The 24,797-nt window shown below is 39.2% G+C and overlaps 1 protein-coding gene across 1 annotated transcript in view; it reads left to right on the forward strand.

Moving 5' to 3' along the window:
- The first annotated feature begins 534 nt into the window (after positions 1 to 534).
- Positions 535 to 24,797, forward strand: part of LOC118222976 (testis-specific gene 10 protein-like) — a 149,582-nt gene continuing 125,319 nt past the window's right edge. The window contains exons 1-7 of the mRNA XM_035408976.1: positions 535 to 582; positions 2,488 to 2,575; positions 2,958 to 3,073; positions 4,667 to 4,777; positions 5,081 to 5,167; positions 5,394 to 5,545; positions 8,403 to 8,518. Coding sequence (XP_035264867.1) covers positions 2,515 to 2,575; positions 2,958 to 3,073; positions 4,667 to 4,777; positions 5,081 to 5,167; positions 5,394 to 5,545; positions 8,403 to 8,518 — 643 coding nt within the window. The 5' untranslated portion in view covers positions 535 to 582; positions 2,488 to 2,514. The remainder of the gene's footprint in view (positions 583 to 2,487; positions 2,576 to 2,957; positions 3,074 to 4,666; positions 4,778 to 5,080; positions 5,168 to 5,393; positions 5,546 to 8,402; positions 8,519 to 24,797) is intronic.

A 24,797-nucleotide genomic window follows, 5' to 3' on the forward strand; every position in this document is an offset into this window, starting at 1 on the left:
GGCAGCAGCGTCACCCGTATCATTTTTGCACCCATGGTTGAATACTTCCTGGAAGCATTATGAATAGTGACCCCATTGTCCAGTTCTTCATTATATTGGTCCTTGGTTTGTTACATTACATTACATTATAGGCATTTAGCAGACGCTCTTATCCAGAGCGACGTACAACAAGTGCATAGGTTTCATGATGTAGAGGCGCAAAAGAAACACTAGAGTGAAGTAAGGATCGTAGTGCCAGAAGTGACCACATCGATCAGGACTCCAACCCTGTAGAGTAAGCTTGTTCAGCAAGCAAGAATCCTACCAAGTACAAACTAGCACTGGAATCACACCTAATCATACAAAAACAATCCTGCCAGATACACTAACATAATCAAATTATCCTAGCTAGGTACAGTGAGCTGAACTATAGGCTAGGGAGGGGTGGGGAGAGGTGCAGCCTGAAGAGATGAGTCTTCAGTCTGCGTTTGAAAGTGGTGAGATTCTCTGCTGTTCTGACCGTCACGGGGAGGTCATTCCACCAGCGAGGGGCCAGGACAGACAGCAGACGGGAGCGGGAAGTGCAGACGCGAAGAGGGGGAGGTTTGTTGCTATGGCAATGCGTCATAATGCATGAATTCAACATTTTTGTACAATCGCAACCGTTGTGACGTTGTTCAGTATAAATAAAATAAACAACAAGTGTTGACATTCCAAAGAGGAGGGAGGCGCCGGCGATTTGTAAGCACAAGCTGAAATCAATGTTCTGCAATTTAAGTGCATGACTATACGGTCTGAAGATCTGAAAATAACGGGTAATTTTTTATTTTATCGCGTTATGTAAAATCTTACAATTTTATTTAAACGTCGCTTTACTCGCTTCTTGTTGCTTAGTCTACAGAATTGAAAAAAAACATACAATTGCACGACCTTCCATTAATACTGGCATTCAAATGTAAAAAAGTACAAGGAAGCTTTTGTACAATGTGAAATAAAACGTGAGGGACTGAAGACCAGTATGGCTAAAAGACAAAGCTTATTCAATATTATTCAATTCAAGTATGTCAGTGAAGAGTATACACAAAGCAATGCTGCCAAATAACATTTTCTTGTGATGCACCAAGATACTCAGCCAGCCTATAGCCGGTGAAGCATCTGGATGTAAGCATGTACTACCATGTCTCTGCTGTGAGGGCGAAACATTGGAGCTTTCCACTGAAACTATAATAATATAAAATGTGACCACTACATTACACGATCAAACTAGCTAGCGAGCTATACATCGTATCTCATTGCCAACAAACTATAGCTACATAGCCAGTGAATGTTATGGGGAAGTCCGCTAACTACATTGAATGGATATAGGCTAGTTTTAGAAGAAACTTTTTTTGTTAGCTTGCCAAAGGCACATGTTATATTTGAAGTATTAGGCTATGCTCTTTACTTCTGATAAAGTACAGCAAGTAAAGTCATCGTGGTACGTGTAGAAGTGGTGGTGGTGATTGTGATGGTTTAGTAGCAGTGCTAGTGATTGTACTTGTGGTGGTGCATTTCCCAAAACGTCTGGATCAAAAAAAAAAAAAAAAAAAAAAAAACCTCTTATACCTAAGAATGCAAATTGAGGACTAAATATGACTAATCAGATTTTACGAGGTTGTATTCTGATTTTACATGGGATTTCAATGGGCAGGAATTTATCCCTCAGTATGCGCAGTATGTTTCTTGTCCTTAGCTTCACTACCTCATCCGTCCCTTCAGTTCCTATGCTCTAGGATTCTAAATACAGGTTCCTGCTGGTAAATAAATTTCTGGTGCTATATACAGTAATTACAGAACAGACTGTCCAATGGCACAGTATTGTTCCTGGTCATAGTCCCAAATCACTTTTTAGAATATGTGGGTTATTACAGCATCTAGTGTGAAACCAGATCCTTTAATGTTTACAATACAGAGTTGCATATTGGTATTTTACACACACTTTCTATGTTGGATGACATTACTCTAATGTAATAAAATAGAACTTGCTTACGCTGCTTTGGTGCTTCATGATGCCATTTTTGTTTGCTCCCTCATTATTTTCAGTGTTACCTTATGCTAGAGTTCAGCTGTAGCTAGAATTTATCGGTGGGCATGGTAGAAATCCATTGAGCAGTTCAAATAAGTATTAACAGGGAAGATGCGGGGTACTACATTGTGTTATTTTTTGTTCTGTCCTCTCCCCATATGTCCCCTAGTGCTTGTGTGTGCAGCTGTGGCTGAAAAGATATAAGGACATTACACTGTACACTGCTCAAGCAAGTCAGATGAAAACATGGTGAGAACGAGGGGCTGAGGAGAGTTCATATTTACTTGTAATGCATTTACAGTGAATTGCTTATTTTGCACTGAAAGAATGAGTGTTGTTTGCTACTCCACCATCAATACGATTTACTGGTTCCTTGCATAGGAACCAGGAAATGGGGGAATTGGGATAGGACTAGCGCTTACCACTTTCTCTTCCTGCTGCAGGACAGAAGAAGACCATTATACCCCAATATGGACAGTTTCCCAGCTCGGATAAGCTACCAGTCCAGGCAGAACACTGACAATCTCCAAGGTAAGTAAAGGCAGTGCTGAAATTACATTGTTATTCAGAAGGGTTACGGACATGATGGACTTGGTGTATACAGACCCTCCCTCCCTCAGCACATCTGACCCAATATGTGTAAGAAATTAATCAAATCTAATGGATTCTATGGCCATTATATCTGGTATCCAGAAACTACACCACCATGGTTGTCTACCACATAGGTATTACATACGTTAGGGATATCATGTTTTCTTAATCTTTCTGGAATGCACAGGAAAAATCATCTGTACCTGCAGAAAGACAACACAGAATATGAAGAGTGCGAATTATGCAGTGTGCATAATGCATGACATCAAGGCCTCAAGAACATACAGTGGAGTTGTAAAGAGGATGTCTTATTTCCCTGCAGAGAAGAACTGGAGCTTGGAGAAAGAGAAGGTGTATGGACAGGATTTGGTCCAGAATGGTGGGAAGACCACTAGGGAACAGACCAGCAATGGCTTCGTCAAACAGTTGTCCATTAAGGTACAGAATCAACGCTCCAAAAATGAAAACAACAGGAGAAAATGTCAAAACCTCAGAAATTAACCATTATTTTTGAGTTTGAAACCCATCCATAACATACACAGCCACAGGAAGGTTTAGCCATCTCACTTGTGCCATCTTTCTCTGGGTCCTGTAGCCAGGGATAATAAATAGGAATAGGATGTTTATTTTGTCGCTATTTGCATAGAAACCAGAGACGAGCTCCACCAATGAAATTAAATTCCAATTACATTTTATTTGTATAGTGCTTTTTACAGAGAACTGTCACAAGGACACTTTACAGAGTAGCAAGGCAAGAGACAGAACAAAAAGAGACAACAGCAAACACCGAATAGCACCAATTAAGGAATATTTAAGTAACCACAAATAGAACAATGCTGATAGTGATAGGTGAATTTTTTCTGGCCATTCTTCCTGGACACCATAAAGGAAACCCAGAAGTATAGTCAGAAAGTATCTCTCAATTACCCTCAACCTTTTGTTTCTTAAAGGGAACCCTGCCTGTTAAGACTTGTCGACCTTAATAAGGTGTAAATTCCTTCAATTACGTTATTAAGACCACATGAAAGATTTAAGTTATCTAAATATTTTTTAAATCCTTCAACTCGTAGGTCGCCATTGTTATTACCGTCGCAATGCACTCTGTATAGTGACGGAAAATGGTTGCTTGGGTCCCCGGTCCATTGCTGTTGCCCATTTAGCGGCACTGAAAATGTCTTCTGTTCAGCCTTTTTGATCTGAGTCAGAGTGAGACATTATTGAGGAGGAAAGCACCAAGGACAGCCCTCATCCATCCATCCATCCATCCATTATCTAGACCTGCTTATTCTGAGCAGGGTCACGGCAACTGCTTGCCTTTGCCAACAGAGAGGGAAAAGTTTCCTGTTGTAAAGGTGTGCGCTTTTTATTGGCAGCTGTTCAAAGCCACTTTACCATTTGGGTCAAACTATTGTTTTTGGTGAAACAGAAATGTGTCATCATCACCATTAATTTAACTGACATAATGCTATTGCATATATATGACGTGGATCAATAATAATGTTACGATATGAGCTTAAACCAGTGATAATACCTCCTTTAAATGCATAGACAAATCCCTAAATGATAATACGTGCTGATACAACTAAGTTGTTTATTGAATCCACCCTATTTCACAGATATCCTATGTATTACATCACACGCAAATTCTGTGGCATTGTATTGATATTTTTCATTATTAATAACTGCAACTGCTGGACAAAGCAACTGAGTCAACCTCCAGTGCAACCATTTTACGTCATCTACCCAAAGAGCACTGCGCGTCTAAAATAATGGCGATCTCCATAGGTTTCTATTAAAGGCTCAGGTTTAAAAAAAAAAAAATCTTTTGTGTGGGTTTTACAGCAATTTCCACAGTTGAGGGCATTTGCAACATAATATGCCATACAAGTCTTAACAGGTGGGGTTCCCTTTAATACCAACATAGTCCTTTACGATGGATGGGACTCTCTCTGGTTTCTATGTGGGAGGTGACAACACTCGTATCATATCATCTCTGCCCATAGCTAGGATGAGATTATGTACTTACTTCAGGAAATGATGTCATCCATGAGCCAACAAAGTGTGGAGATGGAGGGAGATGAAGTAATGACCAAACTGCGCAGGCTGACAGCAGAGAGGGACAGCCTGCGGGAGCATCTGAAGGTTAGACTGGATAGACTGTATTTTTTGTCATTGATTGACAGAGGCAGACAAGTCATATAGCAATAAAACACAAGTGCTACTACAACTGAGATGTGCTTAACATTGTTTTTCCTGGTCACAGTCATTGCTCCAAAACTGCTAGTTCTTTATTTTAGTCAGAAGATGCTGCTCTATTAGTGGTTTTGTAATCAGCCTGGTGGACAGTAAAATAAAGAGGCTATAGAATATTGTTCATTGGATGTGTTATATTTTTGCTGCAATTCAATTTGTGGCTGTGCCTCAGCATGTTTTTCTGCTATGTAGACTTCACAGGCCTTCCAGGAGCGCACCTTGAGTGAACGGATGTACCTCATAAAGCGGGTGGAGGACCTGCAGGGCACCATTCTCAGAGTGAGAATACACCTACACTCATCCTACAGCCTTCCTGCTTATAAGTACTTCCCTCTGAACTCATTACATTATTAGATGCTCTTATCCATCTACATGTGAGGATCAAACTTACAACCTCTAAGATACAAATCCAATTCACGGTTACTATACTTGTCACCCACAGAAAGTGGTTGTCTCAGTGGAGACTCCTGGTGGTGAGTGTTACTCTTTGCCACACTGCTTTCAGCTGGACCAGGAGCACAGTGACTACACGAGCAAGCAGTCCGCAATGGAGGAGCACATGCTGAGTCTGGAGGGGCAGGTGCACACCTTGGATCGCAAGCTGAATGCCACTGAGGAGGACCTGAAAAAGGCCAAGGCAGAGTGTAGCTCACTGAGGCAAGATACACACCTGAAGTAGACTCAACCCCACAAGCTCTCTCTTGATGAGCTGAAAAGGGAAGTTTCCTGTAATCGCAATGGCCCTACTAATTTTGTTATAGGCATGTTGTCAATGAATGAGGTGTCTTTAATCACTGACTCCAATTGGAGCACCACCTAAATGAGATCATGATTAATGAAAAGTAACCAACCATTGGTTTATAAGCAAATCACATGGACATAATTTTGGTGGGATTACATTTTGGCATTTAGCAGACCCTTTTATCCAGAGCTACTTACACAGCTGACTATTGTAAGGGACATGCTGCTACTTCTCATAGTGGGGCACCAAAATGTAGAAGATATACATTTATATCCTCACAGGTGGCACCAGCATGCAATAATCAGTCTCATTAATTAAATATACAAACTCTAAATTGTGAATTTAAAGTAGTAATCTCGAAGATTTTCATTAAAATAATTGTTAAGTCACTATCTATCGCTGAATTAGGTAACACAATGGTGATTGAGCCTGTTATTATATTAATTTATATTATTATTATAATAATTTATGATTAAAGAACTGGGTGTCTGTTCCTTGGAAAAAATCGCAAGCGGCGCATAGTTAGTGACGCATTTTCCATCACCCATCAGTGGTTGGTCCGCCAGAGAGGGTAGGCGGAGCTAACACAACAGGCTCGCTCTTGAACTCGCTTGTGTGTGAGCGACGTACTGTTTTTTTTTTTCCGGCGTCTGCTAGCGTTACAGAGAAGGGGGGGGGTTATGGAACCCTAATAAGTTTTTGTGTAACATGAGAGGTCATATTATTTGTTGATGTAGTTTTTGTATTACATTTGATGACAATGTAACGTTACTAAATTACATAGCCATATGCACATAAGGTTAGCCTTCCACAAGCTTCTCAAACTTACTTTGCCTGAATTTTTGCCCATTCCTCCTGACAGAACTGGCGTAACTCAGTCAGGTTTGTGGGCCTCCTTGCTCGGACATGCTTTTTCAGTTCAGTCCACAAATTTTATATGGGATAGCCACTCCAATACTTTCACTTTGTTGTCTTTAAGCCATTTTGTTACAACTTTGGAAGTATGCTTAGGATCATTGTCCAGCTGGAAGACACAGTTGCGATCAAGTTCTAACTTTCTAGCTGATGTCTTGAGGTGTTGCTTCAGTATTTCTAGATAACACTCCTTCCTCATGATGCCATCTATTTTCTGAAGTGCACCAGTCTCTTTTCCAGAAAAACACCCCCACAACATGATGCTGCCACCCCCATGCTTCACAGTTGGGATGGTGTTCGGATTAAAAGCCTCACCTTTTTTCCTCCATACATAGCACTGATCATTATGGCCAAACAGTTAAATTTGTGTTTCATTTACTTTCAAGTCATTACATCAATTTCTGGAATCTTCCAGACTGTTTAAAGAGACCATCAACTTTGTGTATGTAAACTTCTGACCCACTGGAATTCTGATATAGTGAATTAAACTGAAATAAATCTGTCTCTAATCGATTGTTTTAAAATGACCTCTGATGTAAACAAAGTAGATGCCCTAATTGACTTGCCAAAAGAAATGTATGGTAACATGAAATGTGTGGAGTTGTGAAAAACTGAGTTTGAATAACTTTAGCCTCGGTGTATGTAAACTTTTGGCCTCAACTGTAAGTTCTACGTGTGGGGTTGCATACTGCAGACACGTGTTCCAGGAGAACAAAGGAACAAAATAGAGTTTATGAATGGATGGGTTTTTGAAACTAGGCAAAGCTAATGGCTAAACAGTGGCACATGAAGCGTACCAAACAGATAAATAGCTTTCGGTGTGCGTTTTTCGCGATCAACAAGCTGTGTTATGACCAGTTAGTATTTAAAATAGATTACATGCGAGATCTGTTCAGTGCGTGACATATATTAAGAATAACGCAGCGCGGTGGATGGCTTAGAGCCAACCAGAAGAGAATGGTAACATTTACATTAATCATTAAAACACAATAACCATTAGCACAGTTATGTACATCCAATCATAAATGTGGCTACATTCAGTCCGTCGATAATTCTACTATATGCCCAGAGTTACAGCCTTACTTGAGTCCTTTGCTTTGGGTTGGTTGTTAGAATGCTTCCTGGTTTACAGTGCAAAATCAGTTAGAGCTGTCGTAGAAAGGGGGAAGACGTTCGCCCTTTTCTGGTTCCAAGGCACACAGCTTGATCCTTGTTGCAGGCCGCTTGCCTCGTGGGACTTGCTCTGCAGGATACGTTGGTCTTGCGTGGCTCTCCTGGTTCTTCGACCACCGCTAATCATGTAGGAGCGCTTTGGAGTGCATCGTTCCTCCCGCAGCCGGTAGCCGAGTGTAGGTGTGGTTAAATGACTCACCCTTTGAGGTGGACATATGGGCTTTGTAGAATTGTGTCTTTTGTAGTTCATGGTACCTACAGTTTTACAAAGAACCCATTTATAGAGCTGGATATTTACTTAAGTAATTCAGTTTGATTACCTTGCTCAAGAGTAAAAAGGCAGTGCCTCACCTGTGAATCAAACCAGCAACCTTGCAGTTATGCATCAAGTTCCCTAAATAATAAGTGTCAACCTGGTCAGGCTCATGGTACCACAAAATTATAAGCCTGACATGTGAGCCTATGACCTGCATGTATACCGCTGCAAAGTGGTTTCTGAGATCAAAATTCAGGCAGTTACCATTATCAATGGATTAGCAAACCTTCAGATCAGAAATCAAAATCAATGGGAAGTCTCTCCAGAGTTATTTGAGTGCGTGAATGGCAGTTGCTTGATTTACTGCAGGGCATTTGACTGACATTTATCATTGATTAACTGATAGACTGTCCATATCCAATCCACAGGCAGCTGAAGACTAAGGCAGAGAATTCCTTCAGTGACAGGCAGCGAAATCTGATGGCCATTATCAGGGAGCTGCAGAACGTTGAGGAAAGAAAAAAGCAGCTAGAAGAGAGGAATGGTGAGTGTCTGAGGCCCAAACTTCCTCCTCCAACCAACAAAAACCAACTGCATATCACCTAACCCCTTTGCGCACATGCCAAATCTGGCCAATCCATGCCCATTTAGGGGGTACCCTATTGAAAGCTTAATAACTCCGTCAGCAGACTTGAAAAATGGCTTAAATGAAGCAAGACATTTGTACAATTTACAATACTAACTTAGATTAGTTTATATTTATAATTTATGAAGAAATAAAGTGCCACAAATGCAATTTTCTAGGCAAAAAATAAAAAATTATTGACTCTTTTTTAGTTTTCAATGAAATACTTACGTTACAGTGTGAAATATCCTCATTATAAAATACCACTAACCTATTCAAAGACACTCAATTTAAAAAATAACATATATAACCTAAATATTTTCAGCAGTAACATTTACATTTGGACGATTAAATCTTATCTGTGTTCAGTAGATAGACAGAGACAGAATCAATGGTGTTGTTCCCCACTTAGTCCAGAAAACAGTATATCTGCTAGGTTTATCAGAAAACCTATGCCTTAGCCATGCTCAGAATTTCTCAAGAATAGTAATATTTTCCAAGAAATAACGAAAGTCATTTTTTTGCCATGTGCAGTTTCTTTTATTGCTACAAGATGTGTAATGCAGCTATAAATAGACTTTCGGTTACGCTGAGCTATGAAACGCGATTCTAAAATTAGACATATTATACATAGTATGAAACCTTATTCTGTCACCTATTGGATCGATAATTTGTCAATCAAGCCAGATTGTACTACAAAGGACAACAACACTGTAAACAACATGAGTGGTATTACGCACAGCTATTGTGGAAGGTACCCAGATGAGCATATATTTCACAAATGGATTGTCCAAGACAATGATGACCACTCAGTCTCAAAAGGGACATCTCTACGCATAAAACCAATGGTAAGGTTGTATATTTATTCCATATTTAGTCACAGACATGGTATAATTTTTGAAAAATTCCTTTTGTTTATTTCAGTGTTCAGTGAGCAGCATTTTTCACAGCTGTACTGGCATACCTTCAGATATTGTTGGTTTTATCTTGTTGCTACGACGGAATACAAATTTTTAGTGGTAAAGTAATGCTTCCATGTATGCCCAGATAGACACTATTGTCCAGTGTATCATGTGTAGGGGGTGTAGTTACAGATGAGACTGCAAGGAGGGGGCGCTTGGTAAACAGATGACCAGCGCGACAATGGTGCCGCTTAGAAACTCAGTCTTCAGCATAGTTGTCCTGAATCATCTAAAAATAAAGCTAGAACACAGAGTTTGTGCTTTCAACTCATAATTTGGTTGCAAGAGCACAGAATATCTGAATTGAGCAATGTAGGCACGCCAGCGTGCTGACCACTAGGGGCATTGCGCGACGGGGCTAACCCAGCATTCAGCACACCCTACTAACCCCATATCCAGAGAGGGAATTTTACAAACCATCATCCATTTAAACAGCACAACAAAAATAGAAAACCTCATAATGCTGTCAACATCAGCCTCTCCATCTGGCACACATCAAGTAATGGGGGTGGGGGGTGACGCACACAATACACAGCATCATTTATTCTAACATATTCAGGTGTTAAGCAAAAACAAGTAAAAGTAAGACAACACATCATCCTGGCTTTGGACACAAAGCCCCTTTTGCACACCCTGGCCTCTATACAAGTGGCTTTACTAGTTTCAGACAGACACAATTTTAATTTTTCTATCCAGACCCGACACTGTTAAAATATTGAATGACCTTGCACCCATGTGGATGGATTGGTTTTAAAATGAGGTGTGGTCATGGTAACTGTTGGTGTATGGCTATTTATTTTGATGCATCTGAAATTGATGGTGTTATGACCAGCCAAAATCTGGTCTCGTGTCGCAGTTTCATTTCTATTTTAAGAGCGCTATATTAAGCTATTAATACAAAGCACATACCCTTTCTCTCTGTTACACACACAAACATGCATACAAATAGCAAGAATACAATATGAAAGATTATTATTGTGTATATAATAATTACACAATAAAAATTCAACTTCATAATTAGAGCCGCCAGTTTATCTCCCCTTGTTTTCGCGCAGGATACTTCAGTCATCCGGCAGCTAGAGGTTTCGATAGCCTCTTTATCAAGCCATTATCCTTTTCCCACCACCTCAAATAATTGACGTTAATTAAGCACAGATAATGATTGACAGTGATGTTTACAAATGACACTCATATGTTAAATTAAGTTTGATTTCTGATTACCATGGACATACATACTGCAGTCTTTTTAAATGTCTTACAAGCAGGGGCATGTTAGCTTTTAAAAGCAGTGGGAAATTGCAGTTACATGTACAAAAAAGTAAAAAAATGAATCATATTAGTGATGAGAAATTAGTTGCAGCAGTGTATAAAAAAGATACTGAAATGAAAGTGGTGAATGTCATGTGCAAGTTCAAATGAAATCTAATTATATTTTATCATGGCCATTTGTTTAATACCCTCTTATGTCACTGATTCACTATGCGTGGTGAAAATTTGTCCATAGGAAGAGATGCATCTTTCTGCATCAACTTGGTTTACTGCATCCAAGTATTATTTTGCCTTTTGAGTAAGGTTTGAGTAAGTGGAAATGTTTCTTCAGTTGTATCCCAGAATTCACCCGGTGACATTGCAGTGCTGGTTTCTTGTGCAAATAATTGTAATTGCCCAGCTCGGATCTACAGATTTTGTCAAAACCTGGAATTGAATGTAGTGGGAATTTTTGACACATCGAGTCTGCACACATGCCTGGGATCAGAAAACCTGTAAGGAAATTTATTTATTATTGCTGGTGAAACAGGGTTGCGAGTGGATGTATTGTTTACCCAGCATACTTCCCTTGGGCCCTGGTGTCAGAGGTTAGGGACTTGTTTTACTTATGAGAAGCTCAGAGGACTAAAACTTCTTACTGGTACAGGTGTCATAGGCTCGGGGACTCACATCTCAGAGATTCAGTCCTGTGACATGATACTTTGCACCAATCTCAGAGGTCTAGACTTGGGTTCCCAGAGGGCTGGAGACTTGTATTTGCTGTGGAACCATGGGTCCTATTGACATTGGGCTCAGTATTCCGATTCAGATTCAGACAACTTTATTGATCCCAAGAAGGGCAATTAATTTGCAGCTTACCCAGTCCATACACACAACTCCAAAACTTACAGACAAGGTAGTTATATGAGGGAACAGAACAGATCAACATACATGGGTCAATACAAGGAAACAATGAGCAGCAGTAAATAAAATAAAACATTTTGTTATAGTTCAGATAAATAACCGAGTTTAAAAGAATCTAACAGTCATTTAAAATGACTACTGTCGGCGTTTACTGGCCTGATAGCGGAAGGAATGAAGGACTTAGAGTAGCGATTTGTTCTCTTAAGGTGCACATTATAACGCCGGCGTGAGGGCATTACAGTGAATTGGACATAACATGGTCAGATTGGCTGATAATTCCTTTTGCTTTCTGGGCCACCTGTTTCTCCCAGAGGGAGCACAGGTCTCTTTGCTGATCTCCAATTATCTTGGAGCGGACTTTCACAATACCATTTAGGCTATTCTTGTCCTTCAAAGACAACCCATTAAACCAGCAAATAAATGAGAAAGTTAGAAGACTTTCAATGAATGATTGATAAAAATTACATAAAATAGTATCACAGACACGAAAAGAGTTAAGCTTCTACATAAGTGAATTCTTTGTTGTCCACGCTTGACAACAGACTCTGTGTTTACATCAAACTTGAGTTGAGTCGAACACTGTTCCTAGATACATATGTGTCCACGATTTGAACATCCTCGCCATGTATAATGCTAGCTTTTGGTTTGTCCTTATTCTGCCTGAAATCAATGATTAATTCCTTAGTTTTTAATACGTTAAGGTCGAGGCCGTTATCATCATACCATTTAACAAAGGCAGGTAGGGCACAACCATGATCTGACTCCGAGCCCTGAAGCAGAGACAATAGGGTGGTGTCATCAGAGAATTTCACAAGGTAGCTGGCGTCTTGAGAATTCCTGCAACTGTCTGTATACATAATAAAAACCAGGGGGGACAGGACACAACCCTGGGGTGAGCCCGTATTTGAGACCTTGGTGTTGGACATATGTCCATTCACCAAAATCTGCTGGATTCTGTCCGTTAGAAAATCTAAAAGCAACATCAAAAGCTGATCAGGTAATTTAAAATAAGAAGCAAGTCGCTCAATCAAAATATGGGGCTGCATCTTGTTAAAAGTCTGGTCTTCAACCTCCCCAGACACTCCCACGTCACTCCCCTGCTCACTACCCTCCACTGGCTGCCTGTTATAGCTTGCATCAAATTTAAAACATTGGTCCTAGCATACCAGGCAGTCAAGGGATCAGCCCCAGCATACCTCCACAAGATATTCAAACCCAAATGCCAGCCAGACCCCTCCGTTCTGCTACCTCAGGACGCCTGGCACCTCCCCCTCTTCGCACCTGAGCTTCCCGAACACGTCTCCTGTCTGTTCTGGCCCCACGATGGTGGAATGACCTCCCCGTGGAGGTCAGAACAGCTGAGACACTGACCCATTTCAAGCGACGACTGAAGACTCACCTCTTCAGGCTGCACCTCTCCCCATCCTTCCCTACCTCCCTGTAAATGACTGTAAGCTTAGGGTTGTAACTAGGTAGCTGTTTTGTAGGTGACTTAGTTAATGCACCTGTCTTAACTACTGCTTGTATTTTTGCATAGACTGCGTTGTTGTTGTTCTCGTTTGTGTTAGTGTTAAACAGTTTAACCTTCAGGGTCCAAGTTGAACTATGCGGTTGTTCCCTGTACTGGGACCGGTACTTCTCTCTAGGGTTTTTGTCATACTTGTTCCTGGTTATGGTTAAACACTTTGTTGTACGCCGCTCTGGATAAGAGCGTCTGCCAAATGCCTGTAATGTAACGCAATGTAATGTAAAAGCCGAAGAGAAATCAGCAAATAAAAGTCTCACATGAGATTTGGGTTCCTCCAGGTGCTTATACACACTATCGAGAATGAAGAGTTTTGTGTCCTCCACACCTTTACCAGCTTGGTAAGCAAACTGCAAGGGGTGTCATTTGCTATCAATGAGGGAGACAACCATATCCTTTAAAATTGTCTCAAAATTTTTCATGACAAGGGATGTAAGTGCAACAGGTCTAAACTCATTTAGTTCCTTGGGATTTTTTATTTTGGGATGGGTATTATAGTGGATGTTCGGCACATATCTGGAAGAGTTTAGTGAAGACCTCACTAAGCTGAGGAAAGTAGCGCAAAGTGCGCCCACAGATGGCATCAGGACCAGCAGCCTTCCTTATGTTCAACCTCTGAAATAGGGCTGTGACACATTCCTGAGATATCGCAATATCATTCTGAGGTACAAGATACCGTCTAAGCATGGAACCATTTTCAGAGAACTCAGACCTTTCAAACGAGAGAAAAATGAGTTGAAAGTGTTTGGAAAATCAGAATCATCCACCCCATTTACACTGCTGGATTGTTTAGTCTCATTTGCACATTGATTAATGGAGACCATTGTTTTAATCCCTTGCCAGGTTGCTCTAAGATCGCCACTGCTATATTGCATTTCTATCTTTTCCCTATACTTCATTTTAGCCTTCCTTATTTCATTACGCACTTCTCTGGAGACAACCTTTTTCTCCAGAGGATCGCCAGTATAATAGGTCAGTTTCCTTTTATTAATAACTGATTTAAGCTATTTTGTTACCCAAGGCTTGTTGTTTGGATAAGTAACAACCTTTTTAGTTGGGATGACTTAGCCGACACAGAATGTAATGTATGTCGAGACAGTATCAGATAGTTCATTAATGTCATCACAAGCATCATAAAAACATTGCCAATCTGTACAGTCAAAGCATACTTGAAGGGAGGAGACACTGTCCTCTGACCAACTCTTCACTGTTCTCTCCATACACTCAAGGCGCTTGAGGGAGGGTTTGTACATAGGCATAAGGTACACACTATTGTGATAGGATGCACCGAAGGAAGGTCTGTTTTATTTCGTTTTAACATACTTACATACCTACTTTGTTTAGCACTGTAAAAATAAACATTTTACTAATTTGATTTATTCCAAAACGTTTGGAAATGTTAAATATTTGTTCTGTTTAAAGAAATAAGTGTTAATAAAGGGTTCATTCTATTCTACTTATGCTGCCTTTTTGTAAACGAAAAGACCGTCGGTTTGACCAAAATAAATTCATTTGATTTAATTCGACTGTCGCTAATTAAAAGCACATTTTCATCTCTCTTAACAGGCAATGTTGATCAATTTTATTTCGTTTCATTTATTAACACTATCACTACTTAAATATGCTATAGGCCTATTGTTTCATTTCCTATTTAATATCTAAGAATATTTAGGCAATTTAATTTGTTTAAACGAATGTTTAGCAGTGTAAAAAGACGAGACGATTATGTCGATCGATTCGATTACCTGGGTGATGATGATCGCCAGCAAAAATTCCATGACCGTCACAACCCTAGTTACAGCCTGTGTCTGCACTTTCCGAGGACTTGAGACTTGTATATGCTGTGGGACGCAGGGATCTGGTGACCCGCACCAGATCCAGTATCAGCAGTCATTAGACTTAGTCTCTGGTGCCGGAGCCTAAAGTCCTAGGCTTTGCAACTGACCTCATAGTCAGAGGTTAGTAATGACTTAGTACTCAGATTCTACTACGAGAAAGTCAGAGGTCTGTAACTTGTCACGTAGTCCTCAGAGGTTTCTTATAAATTACTTGGATCTAGAATTAAAACTCAGGGGTCTCTTCTAACTTGCACGCAGCCCCAGGGCTCTGACTCCGAGATGTATACCTTCCACAGTGATAAAAAGATAAAACATTCTAACTAAGTACTATTTTGTCATGGTAATTGAGTTAACTTAGCAGAAGTGTCCCTTTTAAAGTGCAATATGTAACTTTTCTTGAGTATCAATTTTGGTTATATAGTCCTCTATTCTTGAAGATAGAACTTCTAGATGGACAATGTGCTCTTTTAATTGTTCTCACCCCACCATAACTCAAAATACAGGCCTATTTTGCTTCAATATTTACAAACAATACAAGGGTTAACAAACCTTTTATGGTTTTAAAGTACAACTAAAACTACTTTTTAGCTCTTGCAAACTGTTATTCCTAAGAAGACTCAAGAGGTTATGTTTTCATAGTCTTAAACTTTTTTGCCTTTGCTACACCCCCCCCCCCCCCCCCTTTCGGACACCCACCACCACACCAAGAGATCAATTCCACAGGAAACACTGATATATATATATATATATATATATATATATATATATATATATGCGCTGTTTGCACAAAAAGCATAAGCAACTAGTTGTACTACTAGCCAAACTTTCCAGGTCTTGCTGATAAGCTGTTGGACGAGTGGCGTACAGAATGCTGATGTGGGATGAGAAGAAATAATAAGGATAACACTAAACTCGCTTTTTCAGTGAACTTAAATGTCCTACAGTGCTGTCATAACTCTTGGACCCCACCTTTGAGCAAACCTTCATGTTATAAACATTAAAATGAAACCTCTAATTGAGATCTTCTTTTTTGAGCTCCTCAAATACTTCTGTCACAGATTAAAAGCCTCCGATCCGCCATAATTATAAATACATTTTATAGCACAATGGCAAGTTGTAAGGAGAACTAGCGCGCTTTTCGGCTGTGTGCATTCACTCTCTATCAACCTTAGAGGATATAATATCATCACGATCTTCATTACACAGAGCCTCCCCTGGCAGCACGCAGTTAGATTGATCACTTGGGAATGGGAATCGACACCAATGAGGGCTCATTTGAAAGGTTACAGTCTTGTATAATTCATTCTTAAAAGTAAACCTATTGCTGATAAGCAAACGTCTGCTATACAAAATACTACTGTACTAAAGAGAGCATGGGGTAGTCAGATAAACCAGGCATGTTCTAAATGGATTCTAGCCAGATTGAGTTGAAAATAGCACCCAACCTAGCTAACAGCGTTAGCTTGAAAACTAACAGATGCATTTTGGATTACAGATACATGTACATAGACAATGAAGTCAGTATTGTATATTCCAAAAGTGAATGTAAGGTAAGTACATTACATATAGACTTTTAAAACTTTTTTCTGAATGATTTATTTGGTGATCTGAGGTACTGTTCTGAAAGGGTATTTTTTGATGCAAAAATAAACAAGACCGAGTAACTGTAGAAAGTACAAAAAAGTTTTATCATGTGGGTTACTGTGCAATAAGTGATTGGAGGATGGGGAGCCTCCTTTAATTTACTGCCGTTTATTGCCCTGAGCGCTTAAGGAATGAGTGGTGTTGTTGGCCAGAAAGGAGTCTGTTGCAGGTGCTGACCTCGAATTTGCGGCATGTTTGTGGCCCATTTAAAAAAAATAACTTGTGGATATTTGATTTATTACCGGCGTCCATACCATCGTCCATTCCTGTAATGTAATGTAATACCACTAAGGGGTGATGGGGATAGGGCTACAATTAGAATAGTTAATTATTACATCTTATATAAAGATATGGGCTTGAATGAAGCAGAAAAGTCACATTAGAGGGTTCTAACACATACAAGTTACAAACAAACACTGCTATTCTATACAAAGAGAAAAGACATACAATCTAACAGACTAAGACAAAGAAAAGGAACACAAAGTGAGTAGTGATATATGCCCCAAAATGCTCGTATGAGATGACTATGGTACCAAGAGAACTGTTAAGCAGATTCTCCCCAAATGTTTCTTTGGACTTCCCTTAAATGCAATCTTGAGCAATCCTTCCATATCACACACCTTCCTTTGGATGCCCAAATATGGTCTGGACAGGAACACCCTCCACACCACCAAGACACGCCCCCTGCCTCAGTACTCTCCTCCAGCAAGTATACTCATCCTCCCCTGTAGACACAGGGGAACCATTAAAAATCTAGTGACAGTAATAAGATACTTTGTACGTTTTAATGTGACCTTATGGTTTTATCTGGCATTCTCTTAGATACTTTTCTATGGAGGCCCGAGGTGATGGTCTGTCTATAATCAAAACACTTATGTAGGCAATACATATCCATTTATAAATATATTTTACTTTCCCCTCCATACGTGGAATCATAACCTTCCTATACCACCTTTGTAACGAGGGGTTTATGCACTGCAACCCTACTATAATATCACTCATGTTGTTGTAGAAGGACTGTTCTTGCTGATGTAGGGGACATACAGCTACTTCTCATAGTGGGCCACCAACATGTACAAGATATACATCAATATCCTCACAGGTGGTGCCAGCATATAATAATCAGTCTTATAAATTAAGTATATAAACTATAAATTGGCAATTTAAATGAGTCAATCTTAACCAAATCATAATATCATACATTCAGCTAATACTAAATTCATGTAAATGATTTAGTTAAGAGGTGAAGGTGTTCTATTAAGTTATTTTGATTAGCAGCGGCTGACTCAGTTCAACACGAGAGTAATATCAATGCAGACAAATGTGTAAATATAATAAAGTTTATTAAACACAAAGTACTGAAAAGGCCAAAGGACAATTCACTACAATGGGGTACAATAAACTATGTGAGTGCACGTGTGTGTGGGCGTTGAGTGTGCGTATGTGTATGTGTGTGAGGAATGTTGGATGTTCTCCTATGTGCGGAGTTGCGTACTGCAGACACGTGTTCCAGGAGAACAAAGGATTTAAGGATGGAGCGGGGTTTGAAACTAGCTGGAAATAGTGATGGTGCATGGAGCGTGCCAAACACATGAAGGATATTGGCTATACGGTTATGGGTGTATGTTTTACGTGATCAAAATGCTGGGTTAAGACGAGTTAGTAATTAAAATAGATCACATGCAGGATATGTTCTGTGCGTGACATATAGGCCTATTAAAACTAAGGCAGCGCGGTGAATGGCTTAGAACCAACCGAACATACAGAACCTTTACCTTAATCATTAAAACACAATGACCGTTAGCGTCGTCATGTACACTTGAACAATGGCAACCTCAGTTTTATTGGAGTTTGCGCGTTTCAAATTTACAGTAAGCCAATACTGCAACAGGAAAGCTGTGGTAGGAGGTGTGGTTAAATGAATTCCTTTGAAGTGGACATATGGGCTTTGTAGTTTGTGTGTCTTTTGCAGTCCATGGTACCTACACTGAACACCCTAATCATGTCCTGCATTGACATTCTTGGTCACATGAAGAAGAGTTGCTCTTCTGTTTTTCCTTAACCCTCTGGGGTCTAAGGGTAAAATGAGGCACACTGGTGATTGTGCGATGCTCTGACATTTGTGTAAATTTCATCAACTTTATATACAGTGATTCCAAAGTGTTTCATATCTTTGTTTTCAGCACAAACTCAGCTACAACAATATGGCAGCAGTAAGTAGGTCATAATAATGTGTGGATTGTAAACTGCTCTAAAAACACACAAACTGTAAACAGTAGTTTTGAACATGCACAGGAATGTTGTAATAAAACACACTAAACAATTGTGAATAAGACTTTTGGTCACTGAAATGTGTTCTTCAAGGTCTTGGGTATCAAAAGATGACAAAATATTTTAGCAAATCCAATGAGAAATATAAAATAAATTGCTAAAAGTTAGTGTTGTGACTACTATTTTTCAACACCAGGTGAGAATGGGAGGGCAAATGGCCTTTCTGTAATGAATATGCATTGGGTAGGAATACCTGCCAGCTAAGTAGGCTATTCACACCTGGCCGCATGCCTCCCCACCACTAAGACAAAGACTCAGTGAGCCATTTAGAAGACAGAAACAAAGACAACTTTTGATTTTAGAACATTTATTGAAGTAAACTGCATGGAAGATGAGAGGAGACTGGTGTACTCTTGCAACGTCTGCCTGGCCTCTTAGCTAGTGGTGAACTAGGCCGTGTTTCCTGATCAACATCTCTGCAAATATAATAAAAACAAGATTGTTAGGAAATGTGAAATCAAATCAAACTTTATTTATATAGCACATTTCCTTCAACAGGTGAAAATTAAATGTGCTTTACAAAAAAGGGACAAACCACTAACTAATGAAAACAAAATTTATGAAATGTGACATCATATACAAACAAAGAACCAAACAAACACAACCAGACGCAGAGAGGTAGCCTATAATTTTGAGAAGCAATGGTTAGAATCATTCGTAGTGTGGGAATTTACAAGCGCGCATATTAGTGAATATTCCTACAAACACACAGAGAATGTAATACAGCACACATTTACAAATAATGCAAGCTATCAACGAAAAAACATTAGCTTAACTAAATAAACACTGATATTCCAACTAAACTACACGCAACTCATCAATAACAACGCCTCAATCTGAACTAGGCTAGGTCTGTTTAGCTAAGTGGTTATTTTATTGCTATTTCCCGAACTTACTTAGAGTATGCTAATATCGATTGTGCAAGGACATCAGTTTTAGAATCCTAGCCACGCCACTACACGCCAGGCATGAGCTATTTATTACGGATATGATCGAAAAACATACAGTCTACCTGATACTTCTAACACAACCAGACGCAGAAAGCCTAGCCTATAATTTTGAGATGCAATAGTTCGAATCGTTCGTAGTGTGGGAATTTACAAACGCGCACATTGCTGGATATTCCTACAAACACACAGATACGTTGCAATACAGTACACATATTTACCAATATGATCATAAGAAATATACTTACGCATGAAGTTGATCCTCAGCTGGATCAGTTCGCTGTTCGAAATGACACCGCTCTTCATCAGTGTTGGCTTCCGGACGGACCATTTTCCAAAATTAAACGAAATGTTCACCTCAAAAGAAGTGAATTAGGCGACACTCTGTGACATTCTATCCCGCTTTCGCAGACTTGGCATTTCTCACATGGATCTCGCATCGCCCCTCCTTTAGTCTCCTTCTATGGAGAGTAATTATAATGTTGATAACATGTGAATGCGATTTGGGCGGACTTCCTGCTGAGCGAAATTCACATAGTAATGAGTAAAGTTTAGCGAAGCATACATGATCTAATTAATCAAATTTGGAACATTTAAAACAATTTATATTATTTGCCAGTGGGCGCATTGGAAAGTCGCGATTCTAAGGTTTCTGTCAATGTTTTTGTTGCGTCTGTATGATAACAGCACGTGAAGTTAATCATCCAAATAGAAACAAAAGATAATTTCATCTTGTCGAGCTCCGCCGGCGGAGCTCTCGACCCCAGAGGGTTAAATATTGCACAAATGCACAAGCATGATAATCAAGGTCAGTTGGGCCTGCTTAGCAATTTTATACATGTCACAGACCATTATATGTTACTCTGCATTTGTTATGTTTCTCCAGTCATTTATTCCAGGTTTTCCTTTAATTTTGTCACCCATCTGCAGGTTTCTGCAGGTCCTTAGCAGTTACCCTAGGGGCCTTTTTGACCTCCTTCAGCATCATCATCCATAAGCGCTCTTGCCGTGATCTTTGCAGGATGCCCACAACTAGGGAGAGTAGCAACAGTACAGAATTTCCATTTTTGTCATTTGGAGGTTTTACATGTAGCTACAAAGCTGGTGTACGAAAGAGGGGTGCAGGTTTATGGGGCACTGGGACTCCTTTTGGGGCCAGGGGTGACCTGTACAAGCATGACAGGCAGCACTGCTACACTAGGCCAGTGAATGCTTAGGGTAGCACAGGATTATTTAAACTAGGGACTTGGAGGTCAGGGAGGTCAGAGAGTGAAAAGGGTAGTGAGGTGCAGACTAACTGGATGGAAGCTGTCAAGGCTTCCTATAATAGTGTGAACACCAATTAAATCTTTTTAAAGCAAAATTTTAATAAGGGTGAGTTAGGACGGCAGGGGTGAGGGAACGGGAGAGGATGTGTAGAAGTAATAATCTGCAATGTCTGTTTAAATGCGAGAAGTATAAAAAAAACATTTTTGGAAATTAAGGCTGCTATGAATAGTGGGGCTATGACATACTTGGGATTACAGAGACATGACTTGCGGAGGAGGATGGGAATGAATATAATATAGAGGGATACAAAATCATTAGGAAGAACAGATCCAGTAAGAGAGGTGGGGGTGTAGCTATTACAGAACTATTACAGCTATTACACAGTAGTCTTACAATAGGTGAGACTCATTATGGGTGACTTCAGTTACCCTGCTATTAATTGGGAATTGATGACAAGACAAGGAAAAAGTGAGGAAGAATATTTCAATGTTATAAATTACCTTTTTTTGCACAGTATGTCAGTCAGCCTACAAGAGAGAAATTAATTATGGATCTGGTGCTATGTAATGAGCCCGACAGAATTTTTAGCAAAGAGGTAATTGAGCCTCTTTGCTAAAAACTTGGGACGAGTGATTTCAACCAATTTTAACAAGATGAGAGCAATTTAAAGTAATATTGACTAGGTGCAGCTTCTTGACTGCAAGACTGTGAATGAAAAGTGTGGCAGGTTCAAAAGGGTTATTGAAGAGGCACAATGTACAATTATCCCAAAAGTAAGGAAAATAAGTTGAAGAAGCAATCTCTCCAGTGGATGAACAATATGGAAGAGTTTGAGGAAAAAACTGAAAAAGATACATAAAAACAATATAACTGCATTATAATATGTGTGTTAAGGTTAACAAAAAACTAGAGGAAGCTAAGAGGCTCTTTGAAAGGCAAATTGCCTAAGATGCAAAAAGTAATCCTAAATGTTTCTTTCAATACTGTAGTAGAAAAAAGAAATTGAAGGATGATGTCAGGTGCAGCATAAATGAAGAAAGAGCATTGCTTCATAATAATAAAGATATTGCTGATGCCTTAAATAGTCATTTTGTTTTGAGTTTTACTAGAGAAGAGGTTACTAATAGACTGAAGGCATATTCAGTACTCAGAATGTCTTAGCAGAAATTGAGGTAGAGGATAAAGAAGTTATGGCTGAATTACATAAACTAAAGACAAATAAGGCAGCAGGCCCAGATGGAATATACCCAAGGGTACTCAAAGAGTTAGGTGAGATCATCTTTAAATCACTGACAGGTATTTTTACATAGTCTTTAGGAACTGGAGAAATACCTGAGGACTGGAAGCAAGGTAATACAATACCAATATATAAGAAAGGGGTCCATACTGATTCAGGAAACTAGTCCTGTCAGTTTAATTTGCGTCACATGTAAAATACTGGAATCTATCATTATAGACAAGTTATAAGTGTTTCTTGAAAATGACAACATTTTAAAGGATAGCCTGCATGATTTTTGCAAGGGAAAGTCATGCCTGACAAACCTTTTGGTGTTCTTTGAAGACGCTACCAATTGTTTTGACTATTACAAGGCTTATGAAACTAAGCAAGGTGAGCATTAATTGAAATATGTTTAATTTTCCGAACCCAGCAATTTTAGCCATTAACACTCTCATTAACACAGTTTGATGTCCAGAACTCTGAATACCGAACACAGGTGCATCAACAGTTAAAACACCTCACTTATCCAACATGTAAAATATATTTATTTGATTTAATTTGCCAATTATTATCAGAGATATCAATTATCAATTAAATCACCGAGCAAACTGTTGGATCAACCTTTATCAAAATGCACAACTGACAACCAGATGAAAATTAACAAATTTATGAAGTTACAACTAATATTCACATGTAATCTGAAAACGAGGTTCAACTACCTTAATGCAATTTACGAAGGTTATAGACATCGACAGTCACACAATAAATGAATGAAAGAAGATACCAAACCACAGTGTGTTTGTTCCAAAGTATTCCAAGAATGTGCTCAGTTCTTGCTCTGTCTTATCTCCTATGGCTGAGAGTGGCCAAACAATGAATTACATGTCTCACAATATTATATACTTACATTTCCAAAAAGCATTTTATAAGGTACCACATGAGAGACAATGGGTATTACAGGCGGTATTTTCGAGTGGATTCGGGACTGGCTACCGGATAGAACACAAAGAGTAGTAGTAGGAGGGATATTATCTGAGCTGGGATCTGTGGGAAGTGGAGTCTCAGAAGGATCACTGGGACCACTGCTCTTCCTCATTTATATCAATGATCTTGGCAGGTGCATCAGTCAGATTTGCTGATGATACGAAACTGGGAGGCCCAGCTAATTGTTTGGAATCTACTAATGAATCCAAGAAGATATAAAGGTATACTGTGCAGGATTCGTCATTTGAAAATATAATAAAATAACTATGCAAAGTCATTTCTATGATGCCCTTGCAATCTGTCTTTACACACTTTAGCCGAATTTGTGCACCTTTTACCTTCATTTGTTATTCTAAACTGTGTTCAGGGCATGGTGCTCTTTTCTGCGTGGGCAGCCAGTCACCCGACCAGCCTTGCAGTTAGAAAATAATCATGACGTCAGATGACGAGGATACTAACAAGAGAGAGAGCAGCAGACCTACTAAAAAGAAGCGAGTCCATGCCCCCCAGAAGTTCCTCGTAAAACTTCAGGAGCAATGGCCGTGCCTCTGCCCCTCAAAACTTCGCACCATGCATTTTGAACATTGTGCAATTATGATTTTAACGTTAGCCACCAAGGAGCTTCAGGTAATAATTTAGCTAAACCTCTAGATACAAAGGCCTACATTCCTAGATAATTTTTCAATTGAATACTTTTTTCATTAGGCCTATATGATGTGTGCCTATATAAGCTTGATATAAGCAATTATTTAATTATTAAATAAAAATGGAAATCATGAACAGGAACTTGGTTTTATTCATAACTGACAGTGTTTTACATCGCAACATAAGTTTTTTTTTTTACATTACAAAGTAAGTTTCTGTAAATACTTGAAAATGAAAACATGTTACAATATACAAAAAAATTATTTCCATTTTTATTAAATAATTGAATGCAATTCACTTATGGTCATCTGTTTGTATAAGCACACATATCATATAATGAAATATTAATCATGAAGAAAAATTGTTTTAAGCAGGTGTACTCAAACTTTTGACTTGCAAGTATATCATAATATAGCCCAGTGCAGTGCAAGTGATATTTTAGAATCAGGTCAAATTATACAATTTTGCCTGATCACTTCAACAGTCAAAACTAGAATTATGAAGAAAGGCTTGTTTGTGCGTGTGTGCGTGCAAAGCGAAGTGGTGCGAAAGCATGTGAACTAAGCGTTTTACACTGACTATTGTGGTACTCAAAATATTTTCCTAAGGTTGGCAGGTCTGAGTTTATAGCACAATAAGAGATTGTAAGCATATGCTCATCT

The sequence above is a fragment of the Anguilla anguilla genome, chromosome 3 (assembly GCF_013347855.1).
Source record: "Anguilla anguilla isolate fAngAng1 chromosome 3, fAngAng1.pri, whole genome shotgun sequence".
Taxonomy (NCBI): domain Eukaryota; kingdom Metazoa; phylum Chordata; class Actinopteri; order Anguilliformes; family Anguillidae; genus Anguilla; species Anguilla anguilla.